Source organism: Anas acuta, chromosome 15 (genome assembly GCF_963932015.1).
Source record: "Anas acuta chromosome 15, bAnaAcu1.1, whole genome shotgun sequence".
Taxonomy (NCBI): Eukaryota; Metazoa; Chordata; class Aves; order Anseriformes; family Anatidae; genus Anas; species Anas acuta.
In genome coordinates, this window is record NC_088993.1 from 17,246,898 (window position 1) to 17,266,596 (window position 19,699).

The 19,699-nt window shown below is 67.4% G+C and overlaps 1 protein-coding gene across 2 annotated transcripts in view; it reads right to left on the bottom strand.

Moving 5' to 3' along the window:
* Window positions 1-249: 249 nt before the first annotated feature.
* CASKIN1 (CASK interacting protein 1) overlaps window positions 250-19,699 on the bottom strand; it is a 32,151-nt gene continuing 12,701 nt past the window's right edge. Inside the window, exons 2-21 of one of the 2 annotated variants that reach the window (XM_068699956.1) lie at window positions 17,617-17,668; window positions 15,534-15,631; window positions 15,158-15,303; window positions 14,939-15,034; window positions 14,555-14,685; window positions 14,363-14,471; window positions 14,027-14,135; window positions 13,805-13,899; window positions 13,608-13,725; window positions 11,968-12,183; window positions 9,812-9,919; window positions 9,563-9,681; window positions 8,418-8,505; window positions 6,610-6,707; window positions 6,190-6,300; window positions 5,999-6,100; window positions 5,610-5,748; window positions 3,429-5,534; window positions 2,906-3,299; window positions 250-2,441 (exon numbers count right to left, since the gene is read on the bottom strand). In XM_068699956.1, the coding sequence (XP_068556057.1) occupies window positions 2,345-2,441; window positions 2,906-3,299; window positions 3,429-5,534; window positions 5,610-5,748; window positions 5,999-6,100; window positions 6,190-6,300; window positions 6,610-6,707; window positions 8,418-8,505; window positions 9,563-9,681; window positions 9,812-9,919; window positions 11,968-12,183; window positions 13,608-13,725; window positions 13,805-13,899; window positions 14,027-14,135; window positions 14,363-14,471; window positions 14,555-14,685; window positions 14,939-15,034; window positions 15,158-15,303; window positions 15,534-15,631; window positions 17,617-17,668 (4,532 nt within the window). In that variant the 3' untranslated portion in view covers window positions 250-2,344. The remainder of the gene's footprint in view (window positions 2,442-2,905; window positions 3,300-3,428; window positions 5,535-5,609; window positions 5,749-5,998; window positions 6,101-6,189; window positions 6,301-6,609; window positions 6,708-8,417; window positions 8,506-9,562; window positions 9,682-9,811; window positions 9,920-11,967; window positions 12,184-13,607; window positions 13,726-13,804; window positions 13,900-14,026; window positions 14,136-14,362; window positions 14,472-14,554; window positions 14,686-14,938; window positions 15,035-15,157; window positions 15,304-15,533; window positions 15,632-17,616; window positions 17,669-19,699) is intronic. The other variant, XM_068699958.1, reaches the window with a different exon arrangement.

The window sequence follows — 19,699 nt, forward strand, 5'->3', positions numbered from 1 at the left end:
CCCGGGGGTGGGCACCAAGGCGGGGAGACTTCCAGTTTGCGCACCCAGCTCCCCTCCCAGGCTGGCACCAGCCCTGCCAGGGCAGGGGCACCCCAGGGTGGCCCAGGACCACGCAGCGCACGCACCCAGCACATCACAACCGTGCCATGAGGACCTGCGAGCTCCCAGCCCCCCCGGGTGTTCATCAGGAGCCCTTACACCCCGTGCCTGGAGGGGCACCTTTTGGTCACAAACTGGTGGCAGCCCGGCAGGGTTTTATCTTTTTTATTATTTTTCTTTAAATATTTGTTGCCAGACTTCGTATAGGAGCAAACTTCTTCACAGCACCACGAGCCATCTACTATTCAGAATAGGAAGAATAAGACGAGTAGAGGTGAAATCTAAGCACAGAAGAGCAGGGAAAGCACCAAGATGCATAGCTTGACAGATGGGATACGATACAGTCCATAACTTAATCATAAAAAATATATATATGTATATATCCATCATGTAGAACTTTATGGATTTTTTTTTTAGATACATATTTTTTTCTTTTCAACAGATATTTTCAGGCGGGTGATTTTTTTTTTTTTGTTATTTTTAAAGTCTTTTTTTGTGTTTTTTTTTTAAAAGAAATTTCAAAGTTGTGCCAAACACATCTGGATCAGCGAACACAACAGGAGAAAGGGGAGACAGAGAGGGGGGGAGAGGGAAGAGAAGAGGGGAGAGGGCGAGACCAGGCTGTAGGTCTCGGGAAAAGAAAGGTACATCAACACTTTTTGAAACCACAAGCAAAAAATGCATTCATCAGAACTCAAGCGACTGAACCAGACTCCAGCTCCTGTTTGTACATGGATATACAGCCGTGCGGCCCGCAACGCACACGAGCACACGCACACACCCGCGAACGCACGCACACGCACACGCGCACAGGAAAACGAATGCCGAAAAAAAAAGAAACCCAAACCTGAAGACACCCCAAAAGAAATGAAACACCTCCAGTAGAAGAATTAACAAAAACCTCCATAAAACAAGGCACATCCTTTGAGTTCTTAACTGTGTAAAAATAAAGACGTTACACCGACTTGGAACAGAAAAACCCGAACAGAACTGCTTGCACGTACCTTCCACCCAGATAAAAGGTAAATATTGTGCTACTCGTAGAATGAGTTTGCCACAAGACACACAGCTTAGTATAATCTAATAGTTTTTCTCAAGCTAAAATCCAGTTTTCTCTTGATTTTTTTTTTAAACTGCTTTATATATAATTGCTAATATTTTTAAATCTTTTAAATATATATTTGTTAAAGTTTATTCTTTTTTATTATTTGGGGGGCGGGGGAAATCCATTTTATACCTCTCGTTTGTTTTCCCCTCCAATAAATTAATACTTCTGTATAGCTTATTACATCCTCTCCCCTGGCGGCGAGGGGGCCGGGCAGGGGCATGGCCCGCTGCCCCCCGCCCACCCCAGCGCAGGGTGCTCGCTCACCAGTTTGCAACTGGTGCAAACAGAAATCCCCTCCCCACGCCCGAAGGGAAGACCCCACGCGAGGAAGCACGGCAGCGCCTGCAGCACCCCTCTGCGGAGCTCGGGGCCCTGGCGCGGGGGTCCCGGTGCTGCGGGGGGCACGGGGAGCGGGGCAGCCCCCGCAGCCTGGTCCGGCACCATGGCCCCGCGCCCTGCCCGCCCCGCCACTCGCAAACGACGACGGAAAAACAGGAAACTAAAAAAGAATATTTAAAAAAAAAAGAGAGAAAGAGGGAAAAAAAAAATAGAGAAAAGAAACCCAAGTTGCCCATCCGGACTCCCCACCAGAACAAATCGGCACGGCCACCGCGCCAGCCCCCCGGCACGGACGGACAGACGGATGGACGGACAAAGGCCGTCTGCTGAAGGGAGCGGAGGAAGCAGCGTGGCCAACGTGCCGGGGTTGTGCTACATTCGGGGCCGGGGCCGGCAGGGCACGGGCACAAAGGCAGCGGCCGCGGGGCCGGGGGGCTGTGGCCACCGGACAGGTAGGTAGAGGAGAACCCCCGGGGCCCCCACAGCCGGCGAGAAGGGGGCGTTTGGGGCTGGGTCGTGTTGCTTTGTTTCTTCTGTTGTGGTTTGTTGGTTGTTTTTTTTTTTTGCTTCTGCAAAAGGGAGTCCTGCCAGAGCCGTCGCGGGGCGGCGAGCGGGCGCCGAGTCCGTGAGCACAATCCTGAGGTATCTTCTTCTTTGTGCAAACCCCGAGGGATGGGATGTCCGGGAGGGGACGGCTGTACAAAGGGGACGGGGAGGGGGCGGCGGGGCCGGGAGGTCGTGGATCGTTGTGCCCTTGTGCCCACGTAAGCCCTGAGGTTCGCGGGGCCGTCGCGCCCCTCACTCCAGCATGGCATCCAGCTGGTCCGCCAGGTCGTCGAACATGCTGCCGATGTCGTCCAGGATGCTCCCGGTGCTCTTCGACTCCACGGCAGAGCTGGGGACGGGTGGGGACGAGTCAGTGCCATGCACAGGGACAGCAGCACTCACCCTGCCCCATGCCATGGCCCTGCTGTCCCTGGAACACCCCCTCACACTGCCTCTGCCCCACGGTGCTCAGCAGTGTCCCCGGTGCCACCTCTCCAACACACACCCGGCTGTTACCACATGCTGGGGCCCCCCAGCCCATGGCGCTCCCCTCCAGGAGCACGGTGGCACCTCTCCAGTGCCATGCCCACATCCCCTGCCCATGCCACACCAGCATGCTGTCCCCAGTGTCACCGCTCCAGCACCCTGTGCTCTTGCACAGCCCCGAGGTGCTCTGGCACGGTGTCTCCCTCGCTTTGCGCTCCGGCACAGCCCTGCTCCTGCCGTGCTTGCACAGCCCGACCCCACCTGCTCAGAACACTCCCTGTCCCCATGCAGCCCCCTGCCCCCCCCCGTCCCCCCGCGCCCCCTTACTCTGCCGCCTGGCTGTCCTCCTGCTTGATCTTCTCCTCCACGGCCTGCAGCGCGGCAGCCAGGGACGCGCTGGTCTCCTCCAGCTTCTGCTGCACCAGCTCGGGGCTGGCGCTGTCGACGGAGGGGCCGGCGATGGCAGAGCGCGGCGGCTTCACCGGCACCTGCTGGGGCTGCGCGCCGGGCGAGAGGGGCTTGGCGGGGCTGGAGCAGAGCGAGGGCGGCGTGCTCGAGGGCTTGGCGGTGGCGCCCAGCTGCCTGGCGGGGGACGGCGCCGGCGTGGAGCCCGCGCTCACCGACTGGATGGCGGCGTGGGGCTTGGGGGGCTTGGGTGCCGTGGGGGGCGGCGTGGGCTTGGGGGACACCGGGGGCGGCGTGCCGTGGACGCGCTTCACCTCTGCGGAGAGAAGGGAGAGGGAGTGGGCAGGATGGTTGTGGTGCTGGCACAGCACCCTGCAGGGCACCGAGATGCTCCAGCTGGGGGTCACCCCACACCCTTCCTAACCGCGGATATGCAGGCACCTACCTGGGCTGCCAGGGCTCGGGATGGGCACCTTTTTGGGGATGGGCACCGGTGGCCCGGGGACCTTCTGCGCCGGCTGCGTTAGCACGGGTTTGGGGGACACCGGCGGCTTGAAGGGCTTCTTGGGCTCGGTGGGCGGCGGGGGGTACTCGGGGCCGTCGGGGCGGGCGGCGGGTGGCGGGGTTGGGGGCGGCTCAGCCCCGCTCAGCTCGGAGGCTGGGCGCCGCTTGACGGTGCCGGTGCCGTTCTGGTAGACGGCGAGCGGGGCCGGCTCCAGCGCCGGCTCCTTGTCCTTGGCCTTGGGCCGGCGCTTGACGGTGTCGGACTCGGTGAGGATGAAGCGGACGCTGTCCTGCTGGCTCTGCCGGGCCCGGATCCGCCGCTTCAGCGTGGCGCTGGCCTCCACCTTGGCCAGGTCCCCGTGGCGGTGGGCCGGGGACAGCCCCTCGCCCGCCTCCACGCGGGCCGGCCCCAGGGGCCGCGGCCGCTGCTTGATGGTGAGGTTGCCGTCCTCGGCGAAGGGGATGGTGTCCGGGGAGCCACCGCGCTCAGCCCGCAGCCGCTCGCCGGGGCTCTCAGCGCCCGTCTCTGACCGCACGCTGTCGGCACGCTCACGCCGGGCGGCCGCCACCAGCCCGGTGACGGGGCCGCTGATGGTCCGGCGCCGGTTCACCACCTCCCCGTCCAGCCCGATGGCCTCCTTGTGCTTGACAGTGGCCAGGACAGTGGCCACGCGGGCGCGCTCGGGGCTGCCCGGGGGGGCTCCCGGCTGCAGGTAGTAGCCCTCGGGTGCCTTGGCCGGCCCTGGCACACCGGCTCCAGGCGGCTTCTGCAGGGCCAGCGCCCGGGCCCCGCCGCCGATGGAGGACATCTCCAGCATGGCCGCGATGCTCCGCACGCTGCCGGCGCTGCCCGTGTCCACGCTGCCGCCCAGGTCGCTGGCTCGCCTCTGCTCCCGGCGGCTCTCCCCCTCGGCGGCGGGGGGGCCAGCGGCCGCCTCACCCTCACCCTCCTTGGGAAAGTCCTCGGCCATGCCGGCGCTGGAGATGGCGGAGCTGGAGCGCTTGGGTGGGGGCGGCGGGGGCCCCTTCTTCTTGGGGCGGACGGCGAAGGACTGGCTGCGGTTGACGTTCTTGTCGCCACCGGCGGGGGCCCGCACCGAGTGGCTGCGCCCCACGCGCCGCTGGACGGTGGCGTAGGGCCCCGCGTCGGGCACCAGCAGCTCGTCCCGCTCCTGCTCGCTGTCGGAGGTGGCGTAGCGGTTCAGGCTGTGTGCTCGCTTTTTCGGCCGCCCCGGCTCCTCCTCACCCTCGCCCGCCGGCGGCAGGCACAGCACCGGCACCGAGACGGGCAGGACGGGCACCCCTGGGGGGGCCCCCTCACCCTCGGCGGGCTGCGGCAGGACGTAGGCGAAACCGCGGTGCGTGGGCGACTGGGGCAGGGAGCGGGGTGATGCAGGGCGCTCGCCCGGTGGCAGCAGCTGTGGGGTGGGCTTCACCTTGGCGGTGGCGTGGGGCACCGCTGGGCCCTGCGGGGAGGGGGGCCGTGGCTTGCCGGGGGTCTGTGGTGGCGTCAGATGCCCGGAGGCGGGTGGGAAGGGCTGCCGGGGCTTGCCGGGCACTGGCGGCACGCTGGCACGCTTGACGGAGTGGCCGTGCCGTTGTGGTCGTGCCTCTTTGGGCGGCGCGGGGGGACCCTCGGCAGCCCCCTCTGCCAGGTACTCCTGGCTCTTGGAGATGGCGGCAGCGGCGGGGGCCCGGGGGCCATCCCCCAGCAGCTCCTGCGAGCTGCTCATCAGCCTGGTGCGGCCGCCCAGCCCCGGGGGCGAGCGGTAGCCGGGGGCCGAGGGGTTCGCAGGCTTCTCGGGGGGTTCCTCGGGGCCTTCACCCGTTATGGCCACCTGCAGCTCGCTGCTGAGCTCGCTGTCCTGGAAGGTGGTCATCTTGGGCGACTGGCACTCGGGCGGCTCAGGCGGGGGGGACTCGATGGCCAGCACCTCCGGGCCCGCTGCTGCCTTCCTCTTCAGCGTGCCTGGCTCGTACTTGCCCAGCTCGGCCCGCTGCAGCTCCGCCAGCTTCTTAACCGCCAGCATCAGCTTCTTCTGGTGGCCTGGGGGCGGCACACGGCGTCAGTGCCACAGCAAGGGGGCCGGGGCTGCCGCGGTGCCGTGGCACGGGACCTTACCCAGCTTGGTGATGCCGATCTCCTGCAGGTCCTCCCAGGTGATGTCGGTGATGAAGTCGATGTTCTCATAGCCGTTCTCCACCAGCAGCTTGTAGTACTGGGACAGGCCGATCATGGAGAGCCACAGCGCCAGGTTGGCCTAGGGGGTGCGGGACACGGCTCAGCGCCAGCTTGCACCGAGGTCCGGTCCCCGGCACGCACGGTGCCCCTGCCACGCGAGTGTCCCCAAGCCTTTGGGGGACATCTCTGTGCTCTGCAAGCCCCCCAGTTGGTGGGGCAGTGACAGGGTACGTGTGGTGTCACACCCAGCGGGATGGGGCAGAGGGGCCGTGCCGCAGGGGTCCCAGCACCACTCTGGATCAGCGCACCCAGCCCCGCGCTGCCCTTACCGGCTTGTACTCCGGCAGCCACTCGGGGATGTTGAGGTTGTTGATCTCGGAGGCGATTTTCTTCCTGTGTCCCGGCTTGGTGACACCGATGGCCGTGAGGTCCTGGGACAGAAAGGGGTCAGCATCGCCCTGCACTGGCCACGTCCCCCTCCCAGTGCCGGTGGCCAGTCCCGGTGCCCCCACAGCCTCACCTCCGGTGTCATCCGGCTGATGGTGGTGATGTCGTAGCCGGCGTTGATGAAGTTGGGTGCGTAGAGCTGCAGCTGGAACTTGCACAACCACTGGTACACAGCCTCTGAGCTCTGGAGCGAGAGGGGCAGCACGGCTCGGGGCTGCCCTAGGGACAGGGACCCACTGCCCCTGTCCTTGGCACGGCCCCTGTGCGCCCCGTGAGCTGTGCCCACATCCAGCTGCGGGCTGGCAGAGGCTCAGATCTGGCACTGCAGAGGGGCCCCAGGGCTTTGGGCACCCCATGGGGCATCGTGGCCAGCACCCAGAGCTGTGCCAGCCTCAGTGGCTGTGGCACGGCTCTGCCAAGGTGCTAACAGCCGCGGGTGCAGGGGTGGCCCTGCTGCTGTCCCTTGTCACCACCCCCAGTGCTCCCTGCTCACCTTCCCCTCCGAAGGTGGCTCCATCTTCTTCAGCTGCTGCTCGGCGGCCGGCTGGGGGGCATAGGGGGAGCTGGCCACGCTCTGCGACCGTGAGGAGCCTGCCGGGGAGGCGGTGGTCAGCGGGGGCCAGGGCCGTGCAGCCTCGTGGGGCTGGGGTCCCGGCCAGGCCCTCCCCACCACTGCCCTGTGCTGCAGCCCCTGGGCGCTGGCTGGGCAGGATGGGGAGCAAAGCCCCTGCCAGGAGCAGGGTAGCACAGCCACGTCCCTGGGGCAGTGGGGCCAGGGCAGAGGAGAGCCACCTCCGAGCCCACAGAGCCCTGAGCCCAGCAGCACACCCCGGGGTGCCCTTACCCAGGCTCTGCTCCCCAGGACGGTCACAACCCCGCAGTGCTGATGCCCAGCAGGGCTGGCAGCCGGGCTGTCCCCAGCCTTACAGCGGTGGCTGCATTGGCACAGGGTCCTCCCGGACCCTCCCTGGCCCCGTGCCGTGGGGCACACAGCTCCTGGTGCCAGGGCAAAGCTGGGGCAGCGAGGGGATGGTGCTCACCTGCGTGGCCCAGAGCCAGAAGAGCCCCAGCCCAGCCCGGGCTGGGGAGCTGCAATGCCCTCTGCTGAGCACAGCCAGGAGCAGAGGGACCCAGCAGGGGCTGGATCCCACTCTAGAGCTGGTCTTGGCTGCCCACATCCCCCAGGGGCAGCCTGAGGGGTCCTGCTGCCCAAAGCCATCCGTGCCTGCTCCTCTGGCCCTGCCACCAGCCCAGGACTGGGCTCAGCCTCACTGCAGCGAGGAGCCCCCGCCGGGGACAGCAGGCTGCCACGGGCTGCCTCGCCCCCAGGGCCCCAGCAGAGACCCCCCAAGGCATCCCCACTGCTCCCATCCCATGGACGGTGGCCGTCACCAGCCCTGCGGGTGGCAAGGGCTGCCCAGAAATCTCTGCCTCATATCTCGAATCTGGATCAACAACAGCCTCCCCTTCCCCCTGCTGTTGGCAAGCGCGTCCTCCTCGCCTGTGTCCCCGCACTGTGTGTGAGCAGCCTCCTTGCTTGTGGCTGTGTGTGTGTGTGTGTGTGTGTGTGTGTGCGAGCGCAGCCCTCTGGCACCTGCATCCCAGCTGCGTGTGCATCCTCCTTGCATGTTCCTGTGTGTGTGTGTGTCTGTGTGTTTGTGCCCCCCCGTGTGTGCGCATCCCCCTTGTGCGCGCATCCCCTGGCGCCCGCACCTCCTGTGCGTGGGCAGCCGCCTCCCACGTGCCTCCCCCTGCCATGTGCCTCCCCCTCGCGTCTGCGCCCCCCTCGCGTGGGCACCTTCCCCATGTGCGCATCCCCACGGCGTCTGCACCCCCCCTGCTGCGCGCAGCCCCCCGTGATACCAGCACCCCCTCCCCGGCGATGCGCGTCCCCCCCTGCGCGCAGCTCCGCAGCCCGGGTACCCCCTGCCCGTCGGCCCCCGCCTGCGCGGCTCCCACCTGCGCCCCCCACGTGCCTCCCCCGCGGCGTGGGCAGCCCCCGGCCGAGCCCCCCGGGCGGCGAGGCGGCGGCGGGGGGCCCGGGTTTGGAAGGGGCCGGGGAGCTCTCTCGCCCCCGCTGCCCGCCCGCGCCGCCCCCCCCGCGGTGCCCCCACTAACCGAGGCAGGAGAAGGCCTGGCAGCAGCCGAAAGGCGAGAGAGTCATTTTTTACCCACACGTTTTCTTCTTGCGCCGGGCGCCGTGGCAATAAAAAAAAAGACAAATCACTCAATCCACGGCAAGCCCGCGGCGGGGCCAGGGCTCCTCCTGCTCCCAGCAGCCGGGCGGCCGGCGGCACGCACCTGCGGGGATGTCCTGCGCCTTGGCCGGCCCATCGCCCACGGCAGCATCTTGCGCAGAAGCCTTCTGGGAAAGGACCGTTGCCAGCAGCTGAAAAACACCCCGGGAAGGGGGGGAGAGCAGGCAGGAGTGAGGCGAGCGGGCGCCCGGGGGGGGCGGCGGGCTCGGGGGGTGCGCGCGGCTCGGGCGCTGCGGGTGCTGCAGGGAGGGGCGCAGCGGGTTTGGGCTGCGGCGGGGAGAGCGGGAGCAGCGCTCGCAGCACAGATGGTGCCTCGCAGGCGGCGGGAGCCTGCAGCACCGCGGCACCCCGAATCCAGCCTGACGCACGCCCGGAGCAGGCTGCCAGCGTGGCCCCCCCGTCTGCACGGCGGTGCCGCGGTGGCCATCGGCACGGGGCCTGGCACGGGGGCATGGGGACACGCAGAGCTCAACGCCCGGATGGCTCTGGCATCATGCGGGCACTGCTGTGGGGAGGTGGGCTCGTGGGGCTCCTCGGGATGGGATGTCGTGGGCAGGGGCTGCGGTGGGCAGTGCACAGAGGGCAGGGGGCAGGGAGCTATGGCACAGCATGCAGTGCGTGGTGAGCAGGGTGTGATGTGCAGTGTGTAACGCACAGTGTGCAGTGTGTAATATGCAGTGTGCAATGTGCAATGTGCATTGTGTAATGTGCAGTGTGTGCCGTGCAAAGTGCGGTGTGTGCCGTGCAAATTGCGGTGTGTGCCATGCAGTGGGCAGCAGTGCCCGGCGCAGCAGCGTGCAGCAGGCAGATGGCAGCGTGCAGCGCGTGGCTGCAGCGGGCAGGCGGCAGTGCGCAGCGAGCAGTGCAGTGCGCGGCGCAGACGCAGCCTCAGAGAGGCAGCAGAGACGCACGCCTCCGGCCTGGGCCACACGCTGCTCAGTGCCGGGGGCTGAGCTCAGCCAGCAGCCGGGGCTGGCAGGGAGGGGACACACCGCTGTGGCAGTGGCAGCCACGCTGGGTGCCAGCAGCACCTTGCAGCACCGGGCTGAGCATTAATCTGAGCAGGGACCCGGGGGCACCGCTCAGGATGGGGTCACGGCTGCCCAAGGAGCCAAGTCCTGCCCCCGAGCAGGCGCCGATGCCGGAGCCGGGTGACACCTGGGGCCCCCACCCCGTGCCCAGCCTTACCTTGACGCCCTCGGAGCCGGCGTGCAGGGCGTGCGCCCCGCTGCCCGCGCTCTGCCCGCTCCCCGAGCTGCGAGCCGAGGCCACACTGCCCGTGCTGCCCAGGCTGCTGCGGTCACCACCTGCGCAAGGAGAGGAGAAGGCATCAGGGCCCCGAGCCCACAGCCGGGCAGGGGGACACCGCGGCGTCACGCTGCGTCCTGGCACAGGCTGCCCTGGGGACAGGGAGCTGGCAGCACGTGCCCACCGTACCTGCGAAGGGTTTCCGCAGCACCCAGATCTCCTCGGTGGGAGCCGGCGCGGCCGATCCGCCCTGCGACGGGGAGAGGTGGGACGGGCTCATGTCGGCCCCCCGGGACCCTTGGTGGCAGAGCAGAGAGAGCGGCCGTCAGGCGTGCGTGGCCCCGGCACGCTGGGGCTCGCATCAGGGTGGCATGGGGAGAGGCGAGCCCCGGCCCCAGGTCCGTCAGCACCAAATGCAGGGAAAAAAAGAACAGTCAAAGGTTTTCAGGAGATGCCTGGGGGGGGGACACAGCGCTGTCCTTGGTTCCCAACCTCCCCGAGTAGCCAGCACAGGGTGACAGGGAGGACAAGTGGCTGTCTCCAGGACCCTGTCCCGCAGGGCACCCCATCCCTGCCACCAAGCAGGGACAGAGCCCTGCAGGGTGTCCCAGTGGCCCAGCTCAGCCTGGGCAGGGGACAGAGCCGTGCTGTCCCCATGCAGAGCAAGATGGGGACATGAACCATTGAGGGGGACAGGACTGGGCACCCCGCTGTCCCCAGCCTTGGTGGCTCTGCTATCCCACTGTGGCCACCTGCACCCATCGGGTGGAGGACGCAGTGTGGAGCCAGGCACCAGGGTGCTGCGCACCCCAAGCTCCCCAGGGTGCCCCAGGGCAGCCAGTGACAAGGGTGACACAGCTGCAGGTGAGGGGACCCGGCCCCCACGCAGGTGCAGCCTCAGGACCACCCCAGAAGTGCCCCTCCACCAGCACTGCGCTCCTCCCCGCTGCCCCAGCCCTGCCAGGTCCCACTCACACCGGGGACAGCCGGGGGGTCCCAGTACTGGATGGGCCCTGGGCTGACCCCCCTGCGGTGACACCAGGGTGCAGAACAGCATTGGATGGTGGTGGAGAACGGCCCCGCGCTGCCCGAGGGCCCTGCCAAAGCCCCCGGTGCCGGGCTCTGCGCCTTCCTCCCCGCCGCTGCTGCAGCCACGCTCAGCCATTAAACCTCTGGCCCAGCGCACGGCCGGGCTGGAGCGCAGGGCAGATGGTGCAAGGTGATAAATTCCCTGCAGGAGCGTGAGCAGGAAGCCAACAGGCACGCTGCTGTCAGGCTGGGACGTGCCCACGCTGCGTGCTGCAGCCAGCGAGGAGCCCGCTGTGCCGGGGTGCGCGGGGCTCAGCACCACCCGACCCAGAGAGAAAACCTCGGGAAGAAGAAGTGCTGCGCCCTTGTCCCCATCGCTCTGGGAAGCCACGAGCGTGGCCAGCCCAGTGTTCCCCCAACACAACGCGCGCTGCCTCGGCTCGTGTGAGCACCCCAACCCCAAAGAGCCAACCCCAAACTGCCACGGCAGCACACCCAGGCTGCACCCCCGGGGAGCCCTGGGCACGTATCCGCCCTCCTGGCTGTCCCAGCACGGGCACCTCCAGTGCCACCACCCGACCAACAGCGCCTGTCACCTGCCTGTGCCACGGGGACAGCGCCCAGGCTGCAGCCGGGCACTGCCTGCACGGAGCCAGTCCTGAGAGCATCCCCTGGGAAATGCTCCTGCTGCTGAGCCCTTCCCCGCTCTGAGCGCACAGCCCCGGCCCCGTGAGCTCAGACACCCACCAGGAGCTGGGCTGCCCAGGACAGGGGCTCACCTCCCAGCCAGCCCCATGAGCATGGCCCCGCACCCCCGGCACAGAGCCTGGCGGGACGTTTTGGGGCTCCCTACGGATGCTGCAGGCTGTGGGCACAGCGCACGCAGCCGGGGGGCTCAGCGCTGCCCCCAGAGCTGCCTGTGCAGCCAGGGGTGCCCGGGGGGAGCAGGATGTGCCCGCGGAGGGGCCTGGGCACAGCGGGGCCACGGCTGCGCCGGGAGGGGAGGGCAGCGGAGGGGCTGGGTCTGCATGCACGCGGGCACACACCCGCACACACCCGCACACACACGTCCTCCCGCATGCACACACGCATGCACACGCCTGCATGCACACACACACGTGCACACGCACTGGCACACGGCTGCATGCACACGCACGCACGTGCACACACCCGCAGACACGCCCGCAGCCGCGTGCAAGCACACGGCAGGCAGCGAGGCACGGGGGAGAGGAGCCGAGCGGAAAGAAAAAGAACAGAAAACACACTTCAAAGGAAAAGAACGAAATCCATCGAGAATGAAGCGAGCGGTGAACTACCTGGTCCGTAACGCGGCTCGTCGGCACTGCTAGGGGAGAGCCTGTGATAGCCAAAGGAACTGAAAAGAGTCTGATGGGAATGTGGTGGTGGAGGTGGAGGTGGAGGCAGGGAATGGAACGGATGGGACGAGGCGTCACCGTTTAGCACAGCAGCCCCGTAAGCCGGGAGCGGGATCTTTTGGTAGTGTTGGGGGATTGTTACAGTCTCCCATGAACCTGATAATAAAACATAACAAGAGACAAAATGAAAAGAATAAAAATAACAGAGACACGTTCAGCGCCACCAAAAAAAAAAAAAAAAAGGAAAAGAAAAAAAATAAAAATAAAGAAAAAAAATAAAGAAAATGAAAATTAAAAAAGCAGCAAACCAAAGAAGCAACCAAAGAGACGTGGAGAAGCCAGAACCGAGACCCAACCAAGGAGGAGCTGAGCCAAGGAACAGCAGCGGGAGCTCAGTGCGTGGCACAGCGCAGCGGCAGGTATGGCCTGGGGGCACATCCCACGGACCCACTGCTGTCCCGTGGCCGGGGACAGGCACAGGGCAGCCCTGCGCTCGAGGCAGCGGCATCGCCGGGTGCTCCTGGAGCCGGGGGGCTCCGGGTCCCGCTGCCTGCGGGGCCATCTCGGGGGGAGCAGGGCTGTGGGCACAGCTGGGGCTGGCTGGCCGAGCCCTGGAGCAGCCCGTGCCCGAGCCCCTGAGCTGCGTGGGGCTGCGCTCGGCTGCTGGGATTGCTACAAGATCCAGGACCCTGGAAACACCACCGCGACAGAGCTGGCACAGGAGACACGGACCTCAGCCCCGCAGCACCGGCACGCAACCCGCTCCTGGGCAGGGGGCAGCTCTGCAGCCCCACAGCCCCACAGCCCCACAGCCCTACAGCCCCACAGCCCTACAGCCGCTGCAGGCTCTCACGGCTCCACTCCCCACAGACCCCACCGAAACGCCACCGCCTCCTGCCTGCGCCCCATGGCACACAGGGGGCACACGGGGCTGGGAGCACGCCACTCAATGCGGTGCCTTTGAACACATCGGGGCTGTGCCAGCCCCGCTGCAGTGCTCCCAGCAGCAGGCACCACCAGGGCCAGCCCTGGAAACGCGCGTCCTGTGGGAATGGGGACAGGGACAGGGATGGGGACAGGGCAGGGGAGCAGGGTCCTCTCCCTGGGATGGTCCCTGGCTATGGAGAGGTCCCCACGGGGCAGCACCAGGTCCCTGGCACTGGTGCCCAGCCCCACGTGAGGCTGCTGGCACTGTCCCTGCTTGGACACCGAGCACCAGCTCCTCCCAGCAGCAGCGACCCCCTGGCAATCCGCATGCACCAACGCTGCCCACCTGGCACCGACCCCCAGGCACTGACCCCACACACGACAGGGGCACCGAACCTACACGGCACCATCCCCGCTCGATGGAGACACACAAGAGGGGCACCAACCCGGCGCTCAACATCCCTGCGCAACGGGGACACCGACCTCACATGCACCACGGGGGCATCGCCCCAAACGCACTTCACCGGCTGCACCTCGCCCCCCTGAGACCCCAGGCACCGCCAGGCCGAAATGGGGGTCCCCAGGGCTGGGCTGCGCCTGGGGACACGAGTTTGGGAGCAGCCCAGGGAAGGCAGAGGTGGGGGAGTATTTGCCTGTTCGCTTGCTTATGGCCTCGACGAGGCTGGAGGGGAAGTAGCCCACGCGGTCGTTGCCGGTCCGGTTGTCGTGGATGCAGCCCTTCCAGCGCCCGTCCGCGTGCTGCTCCAGCACCTGCAGGCAGCTCAGGGTCAGGGCAGGGGCTGGGGACCCCCGGGTACGGCTCCCCCCGGGGCCCCGCAGCCGCACTCACGGTGATGACATCTCCGGCTTTCACGTTGAGGCTGGTCAGGTCGTAGTTGTTGCAGTAGTCCTTGACGGCGCGCACCTGCAGAGCGGCCGAGGCGTCTGCGGGGACAGAGGGCAGCGTCACCGGGTGCCCAGCCCTGGGGTGGGGGTCACCCAGTGCGCCCCCGAGGTCCCAGCCCCAGCGGCTGGGGGCTCTCTGCTGGGTGAGCCCAGCCCCTGCCCCTACCCCGCAGCATCTGCTTGATCTCCTTGCTGGCCTGGCTGGTGGTGAACTGGTTGACGATGTCCAGAGCCGTCTGGTTGTACGTGTTCCTGACGTGGGCGTTGATCCCGCTCTGCAACAGCACCGAGAGGGCTCGGGATGAGGCTGCGCCCCCCAGCTCTGTGCCATCAGATGGGGGGGCCGTGCTGCCCAGCCCCACGGGCACAGCTTGCTGCCTGCCCCCCAGGACCCCATCCCCGCTCCCCAGGAGGTGCACACGCTGCTCCGCACCCCCCGTCCACGGGGCTGCTCCCCTCCTGTGTCCCCTCCCTGTGCTGGGGGTGCCGGGGGGGCCCTTACATCCAGCAGAAGCCGCACCACATCGGTCTTGCCGCACAGCGCCGCCTCATGCAGGGCCGTGCCCGCCTTGGTTTGCCGGTTGATGTCGATGCCAGCTTGCAGCAGGAGCCTGCGGGCGCACGGAGGGGTCAGCGGGGTGGGGGGGGCACAGGGCCGGTGCTGTCCCCGCTCCCCACGGCCCCGGGCACGCACCGGATGATGTCGATGTGGCCGTTCTTGGCCGCGAGGTGCAAGGGGCTGGTGCCGTTGGGGTCGGTGGTGTCCCCCGGCTTGGGCTCCAGCAGCGCCGCGCACATGTTGCTGTTCAGGAGCAGTTGGACCACCTGGATCAGCAAACACAGACGGAGCAGGGCTGCAAAGACGGCTCAGCCGCCTGCCGGGGCTGCAGGGCCCCACGCACAGACACCCGCCCTGCGCCCGGCCACCCCATGGGACGTGGGAGCAGGAGGTGTCCCCCTGCTGCCCTCCCTGCAGCCGCCCTGTGCCCACCCCCGGGTGCCTCTTACCCCAAGGGCCTCGCCGGGGACCCCCCACTCCCCGAGCTGCCTTTAGGGGCCCAGCACTGCGGGGACTCACCCCGACCCGGCCAAACTCGCACGCCAAGTCCAGCGGCGTCTTCCCCGAGTTGTCCATGATGCAGGGGTTGGACTGGTGCTGCAGCAGCATCTCGGACTGCAGGGGAGGGACCCGAGCACGGTGAGGGGCACGAGCAGGGGCAGGGGGGGGGTGGCACGGCCCCACCGCCCCCCCACTGCGCCCCAGTGCCACCCCTGCCCCACCGCGGCCCCGCTGTACCACGTCGTAGTGCCCGTGCTGTGCCGCCAGGTGCAGGGGGATCTGTCCCTCGTCTGATGGGATGTTCACAGAGGACCCTGCCTTCAGCACCATCTTCATGGGCTCCTTCTTGCCTTGCCAAGCCGCGTAGTGCAGGGGCCGCATGCCTGCGGGCGGGACGAGCAGGGGGTGAGCACATAACCCACCTGGACACAGCCTGCCAAGGGGCGCAGGGCCGGGGGCACCGGGCAGGACCCCGCAGGGGATGCAGCCCCCACGTCCCACCAGGGGCCCCCCTCACCTCCCACCCCGGTGTGCCGGCAGCCAGGCACAGGGCACCCAGCGCTGGCTCTGCCCTGCGCACCAGCCTGGGGGTGGCGTGGCCCCGGGCACTCGCCTTTGTTGTCCTTGATGTCCACCGCAGCCTGCGCCTCCAGCAGCAGCGAGATGAGCTCGGTGTTCCCGTTGAGCGCCGCATGGTGCAGGGCAGAGAATCTGGGGACAGATTCTGGCATCAGGGGGCTGTGGCCACTGCTCCAGCAGGGCTGCCCCCTCCAGCCTGCACCCCCTGTGGCACCCCAGGGCGCCCACGCTGTCCCCAGCCATGCACGCATGACATGGTGCTGTGCTGTCTGCGCTCAAAGAGCCTCAGCTGAGCCACTTCATTTAGCTTTTTTCAGCATTATTTAGCTTTATTTAGCTTCTCCTGGGGTGCTGCAGCCCCAGGACAGGCTCGTGGCCTGGTGTGGTGGGACACGGCTGTGGATGTTGGGTGAAAACACGTAAATCTGCACCGCAGGAGCAGGGGCTGGTGGGGCTGGTTTGTGGGGTGCTGGAGCGAGACCCAAGCACCCGAGGCACTTCCCTGCGGCTGCTGCAAGCCCAAGGGGCTGCAGGCAAAGGGCCAGGCACCGCTGGGGAAGGGGCAGGCACCGGGGGGGCTGGCGCCAGGGAGGTGCCCCCCCGCTGACCCACTTCCCCCAGCCTGGCCCAGGCGATGCGGCTGTGGGCACTGGTGCGGGGGGGGCAGGCTGCCAGATGGCCGCGGTGCCCCTGCCCCGTACCAACCCACCCGGGGGGCTGGGAAAGCCCCTCGCCCCGCTGTGCTGCACCCTGCTCTGCTTCCACACAGCGCCGCCGAGCCGGGAGGCTCCCGGCAGGAGCTGACCTACTTGCTTCTCGCGGCAGCGGCATCCTCCGCACGGCTGCGCTCGCGCCCACCGCCCTGCTGCTCCGGGCCCTGGTTGTGCACGGCACCCCCAGACCCTCCCCGGGGCTCCCCGGTGCCACCAGAGCATGGGAAGGGGCTGCGGGACCCAGCAGGACCTCCTGGCCCCCAGGGACCCCGTACCCAAAGGTGGGCGGTGGGACTGGGATCCTGTCACACCCCCGTCACCGGGACCCCATTGGAGTGGGGCTGTGCCCCCACCCCACAGCGTGCTCTGGGCACCGTGGCCCCAATGCCTGCGGTTCCCCGCTCGCTCCCGCACCGGAGCCGCGATGCGAGCAGACAGCTCGCTCAGGAGGCCGATCCCCAGCGTCTGCCTGGAAATGTCAGCATTTTCCGCTCCAGCGCCCCGTTCAAATCGGCTCAAGATGGTGCAAATCACAGCAACCCCCCCCCCTCCGCCCCCGGGCTGCCTCGGGGGCTTCTCCCGTGCACGGCAGGGCCGTCTGCAGGGCCCCGCGCTGTGCAGGGCACCGCGTCCCCTGCGAGCATGGGACACCCGCACACTGCTCACCACTGTGGAGCAGCAAATGAAGGAGAGACGGGGAAACTGAGACAGCCCCGGGGAGGAGGACACTGCCCACTGCAAGGCTGCTCCTGACCCCCCGAGCCAGCTGGGAGCCGCAGGCAGGGTGCAGGCAGGGTGCAGGCAGCTCCCCGCCGCTGCCCCAGCCCTGCCGTGACGCTCAGACCCTGTGCAAGTGTGCGAGGGGGGGACACTGGGGGACAGCCCCTGTGCTGCCCACACAGCCAGCGCCATGCACCCTCCCCGGTGCTGGCCGGAGTGCCCACGCGCTGCCACGGCCCCGCATGCACGCTCGCCCACACCGGCACGCCTGCATGCACACGCACGCTCAGCTGCGCATCCGCACGCTTGCCTGCACCCACCCATGCACGCACACACGCACACGTGCGGGCTGGGGGGTGCAGGGCGGGCAGCGGGGATGGCTGCTCCCACGTGCACTGCCTGGGGCGAGGGGCAGGAGCACAGCGCCTCGGCTGCCCGTCAGCCCTCACCTCCCCTGGTGCTCGTGGCAGCTCCGTGCAAGCACACGTGGGGGGCACAGGCACCGGCACCTCCACTGCATGGCACCGGGGAGCCCGGCACACCCCTGGGGATGCTCCCTGCAGCTGCGCCCTGCAGTGCACGGCCCTGGGGCACCCACACCCTGCTCGCTGCACCCCAGGGCACGCACACCCCAGGGCACACACGCCTCATTGCACGCTCCCCGGGAGCAGGGCTCCCACTCACCCGTCAGTGTCCTGGAAGTTGACGTTGACTCTCTTCGCCGATCCGAGGAGCTCTGGGAGAGGGAGAGGGAAAAGGATGTTAGAGAGGGGGCAGAGGGGCGCGGGCTGGGCGCTGGGGAGCGCGGCACAGCTGCAGGAGAGCTTTACCCCCTGTCCCATGGGTTGGATGCCCATAGCCCCAGGCTTAGGGGTGAAGGGGACTGGTGCTGGCAGCCCTAGGGCTGGTGTGGGGTTCTCCTGGGTGTCCTTTCCCTGCTCCTTCACCCTGCAGGACCCCTGGGATGCCCCCAGCCCCGCACTGCCTGCGTCCCTGCCCCGTGCAGCCCAGCACCCTGCTGCCCCGAGTCTGACTCCTGGTGAAGGCGTGAGGAAATTAAGCCCCTCGGAGCAATCCAATTAGCCCAGCGAAGATGGATGGAGCCAGATTTACATAAGATTTACCCACAAACGCCACTCAGGCTTTTCAGTGAAAGTGCTTTTCCTTGCATCCCTGGTGCAGAGCCACGGGCTGGGGACCCACACAGTGCCTGGGAGCAGGGGATGTGGGCACTGTCCTTGGGACATCCTGCACCCTCAGCAGGCAGCCTGGCAGGAAGAGGAGCGAGGCCAAAGGCCAGGCAGAGACACAGCCCTTGCAACACCCCCAGGCGAAATTGCAGCCCTGGGAGGAGTGGGGACCCCAGGCCCTGTGGTGTCCCCGCGTCACCCGGCTGCATCCTGCCTCGGAGACCATCCCCAGCCTGGCTACAGGCAGCAGGCAGCAGCAGCATGTCCCTGTCCCCATCCCCATCCCCCTGCCCACGGGATGTGGCTGCTGAAGGGCTTGCGGAGAGGAAGGACAGGCCTGGAGGCATGTGGGGGGACAGGCACTTGATGGCAGGCAGGGCCCTGGAAGGGGTTATTTCAGCTGGGGAAGGGGAGAGCAGAGCAGAGGAGCCGCTCCTTGTGCCCTGGGGCTGCCAGGACCTCGCTCCTGCTGCGAGCTCCACTTCTCCTTATCAGCATCTGAGCGCGATATTCAATTACACGGCACAAAATGCTGCGTCAGCAAACCGGGGCGCAGCGGGACGCCCGCCAGGTGCAGGCAGCGAGCAGCTCCTGCTGTCCCACCGCGGGCATCTGCACGTGCCAGCGGCCTGGAGCGGGGTCCCCAGCCCTGCCAGGACACCCTGCTCCACGCACCAGCGGCTCTCGGCACCCCCCTGCCTGCTTCCAGGGCTGGGGCGCAGGAGCAGGGCTGGGGGTGGCCGCACCCGGGGCAGCGCGGTGCCCCCAGCCCCTGCCCTGTGCCCTCACTGCAGCACAGGGCAGGTCTCACTGCAGCAGCAGGGACCGTGAGCAAGTAAAGTCGGTGCCTGAGCAGTCACAGCTCCTCCGAGCACGTAAAGCCCTGATTGAATTTTAAATCCCCGTCCATGCGGCACAGACGGGGCCAGGTGCATGCAGATGAGGAGCCTGGAGCTGGGGACCAGGCTCTGCCGGCCCTGCCGCTGGCCAGGGCTGTGCCTGGCGCTGACCCCTGAGGGCTCCAGGGCTCCATCCCAGTCTCCTGCCCCTCTGGGCTCCCCGGGGCAGGCAGGAGCCGGCCCTGCAAAGGGACACGTGCTGCGGGTGGTGCTGGGCTGTGGCAGAAGTTTCTCCCTGCCCACGCGGAGGCAGCGGGCTCGGCGTGCCCCGGCAGCAGCTCCGTGGTGCGCTCCATCAGCGAGCAGACAGCCCGACCAGCGGGACACGTGTTAGCGGCGCCGATGGGTGACAGATAAGGAGGACGTCTTTGGAATAGCAACAGATACCAGCACCCACCCATCAGGTTCCCAGCCTCTCCTCCTGGCATGCGGGGAAATGGGGCGGCTGTGGGATGGGCAGGGGCACCGCGGGGTCCCCATGGTGTGGGGAGGGATGGGACACCACTGAGTGAACCCCACACAGCCCCACACAGCCCCCGTGACAGGGAGACCCCTCGCCCTGGCAGCACACACCAGTTTAACGAAGGCTTCCAGCAAAACCCCCACGTCAGTGCAGCCGGACCCCGGGGTGTTACAGCCCCCGTGCCCCATCCCTGCTGCAGCACCCCGGGAAGGGCC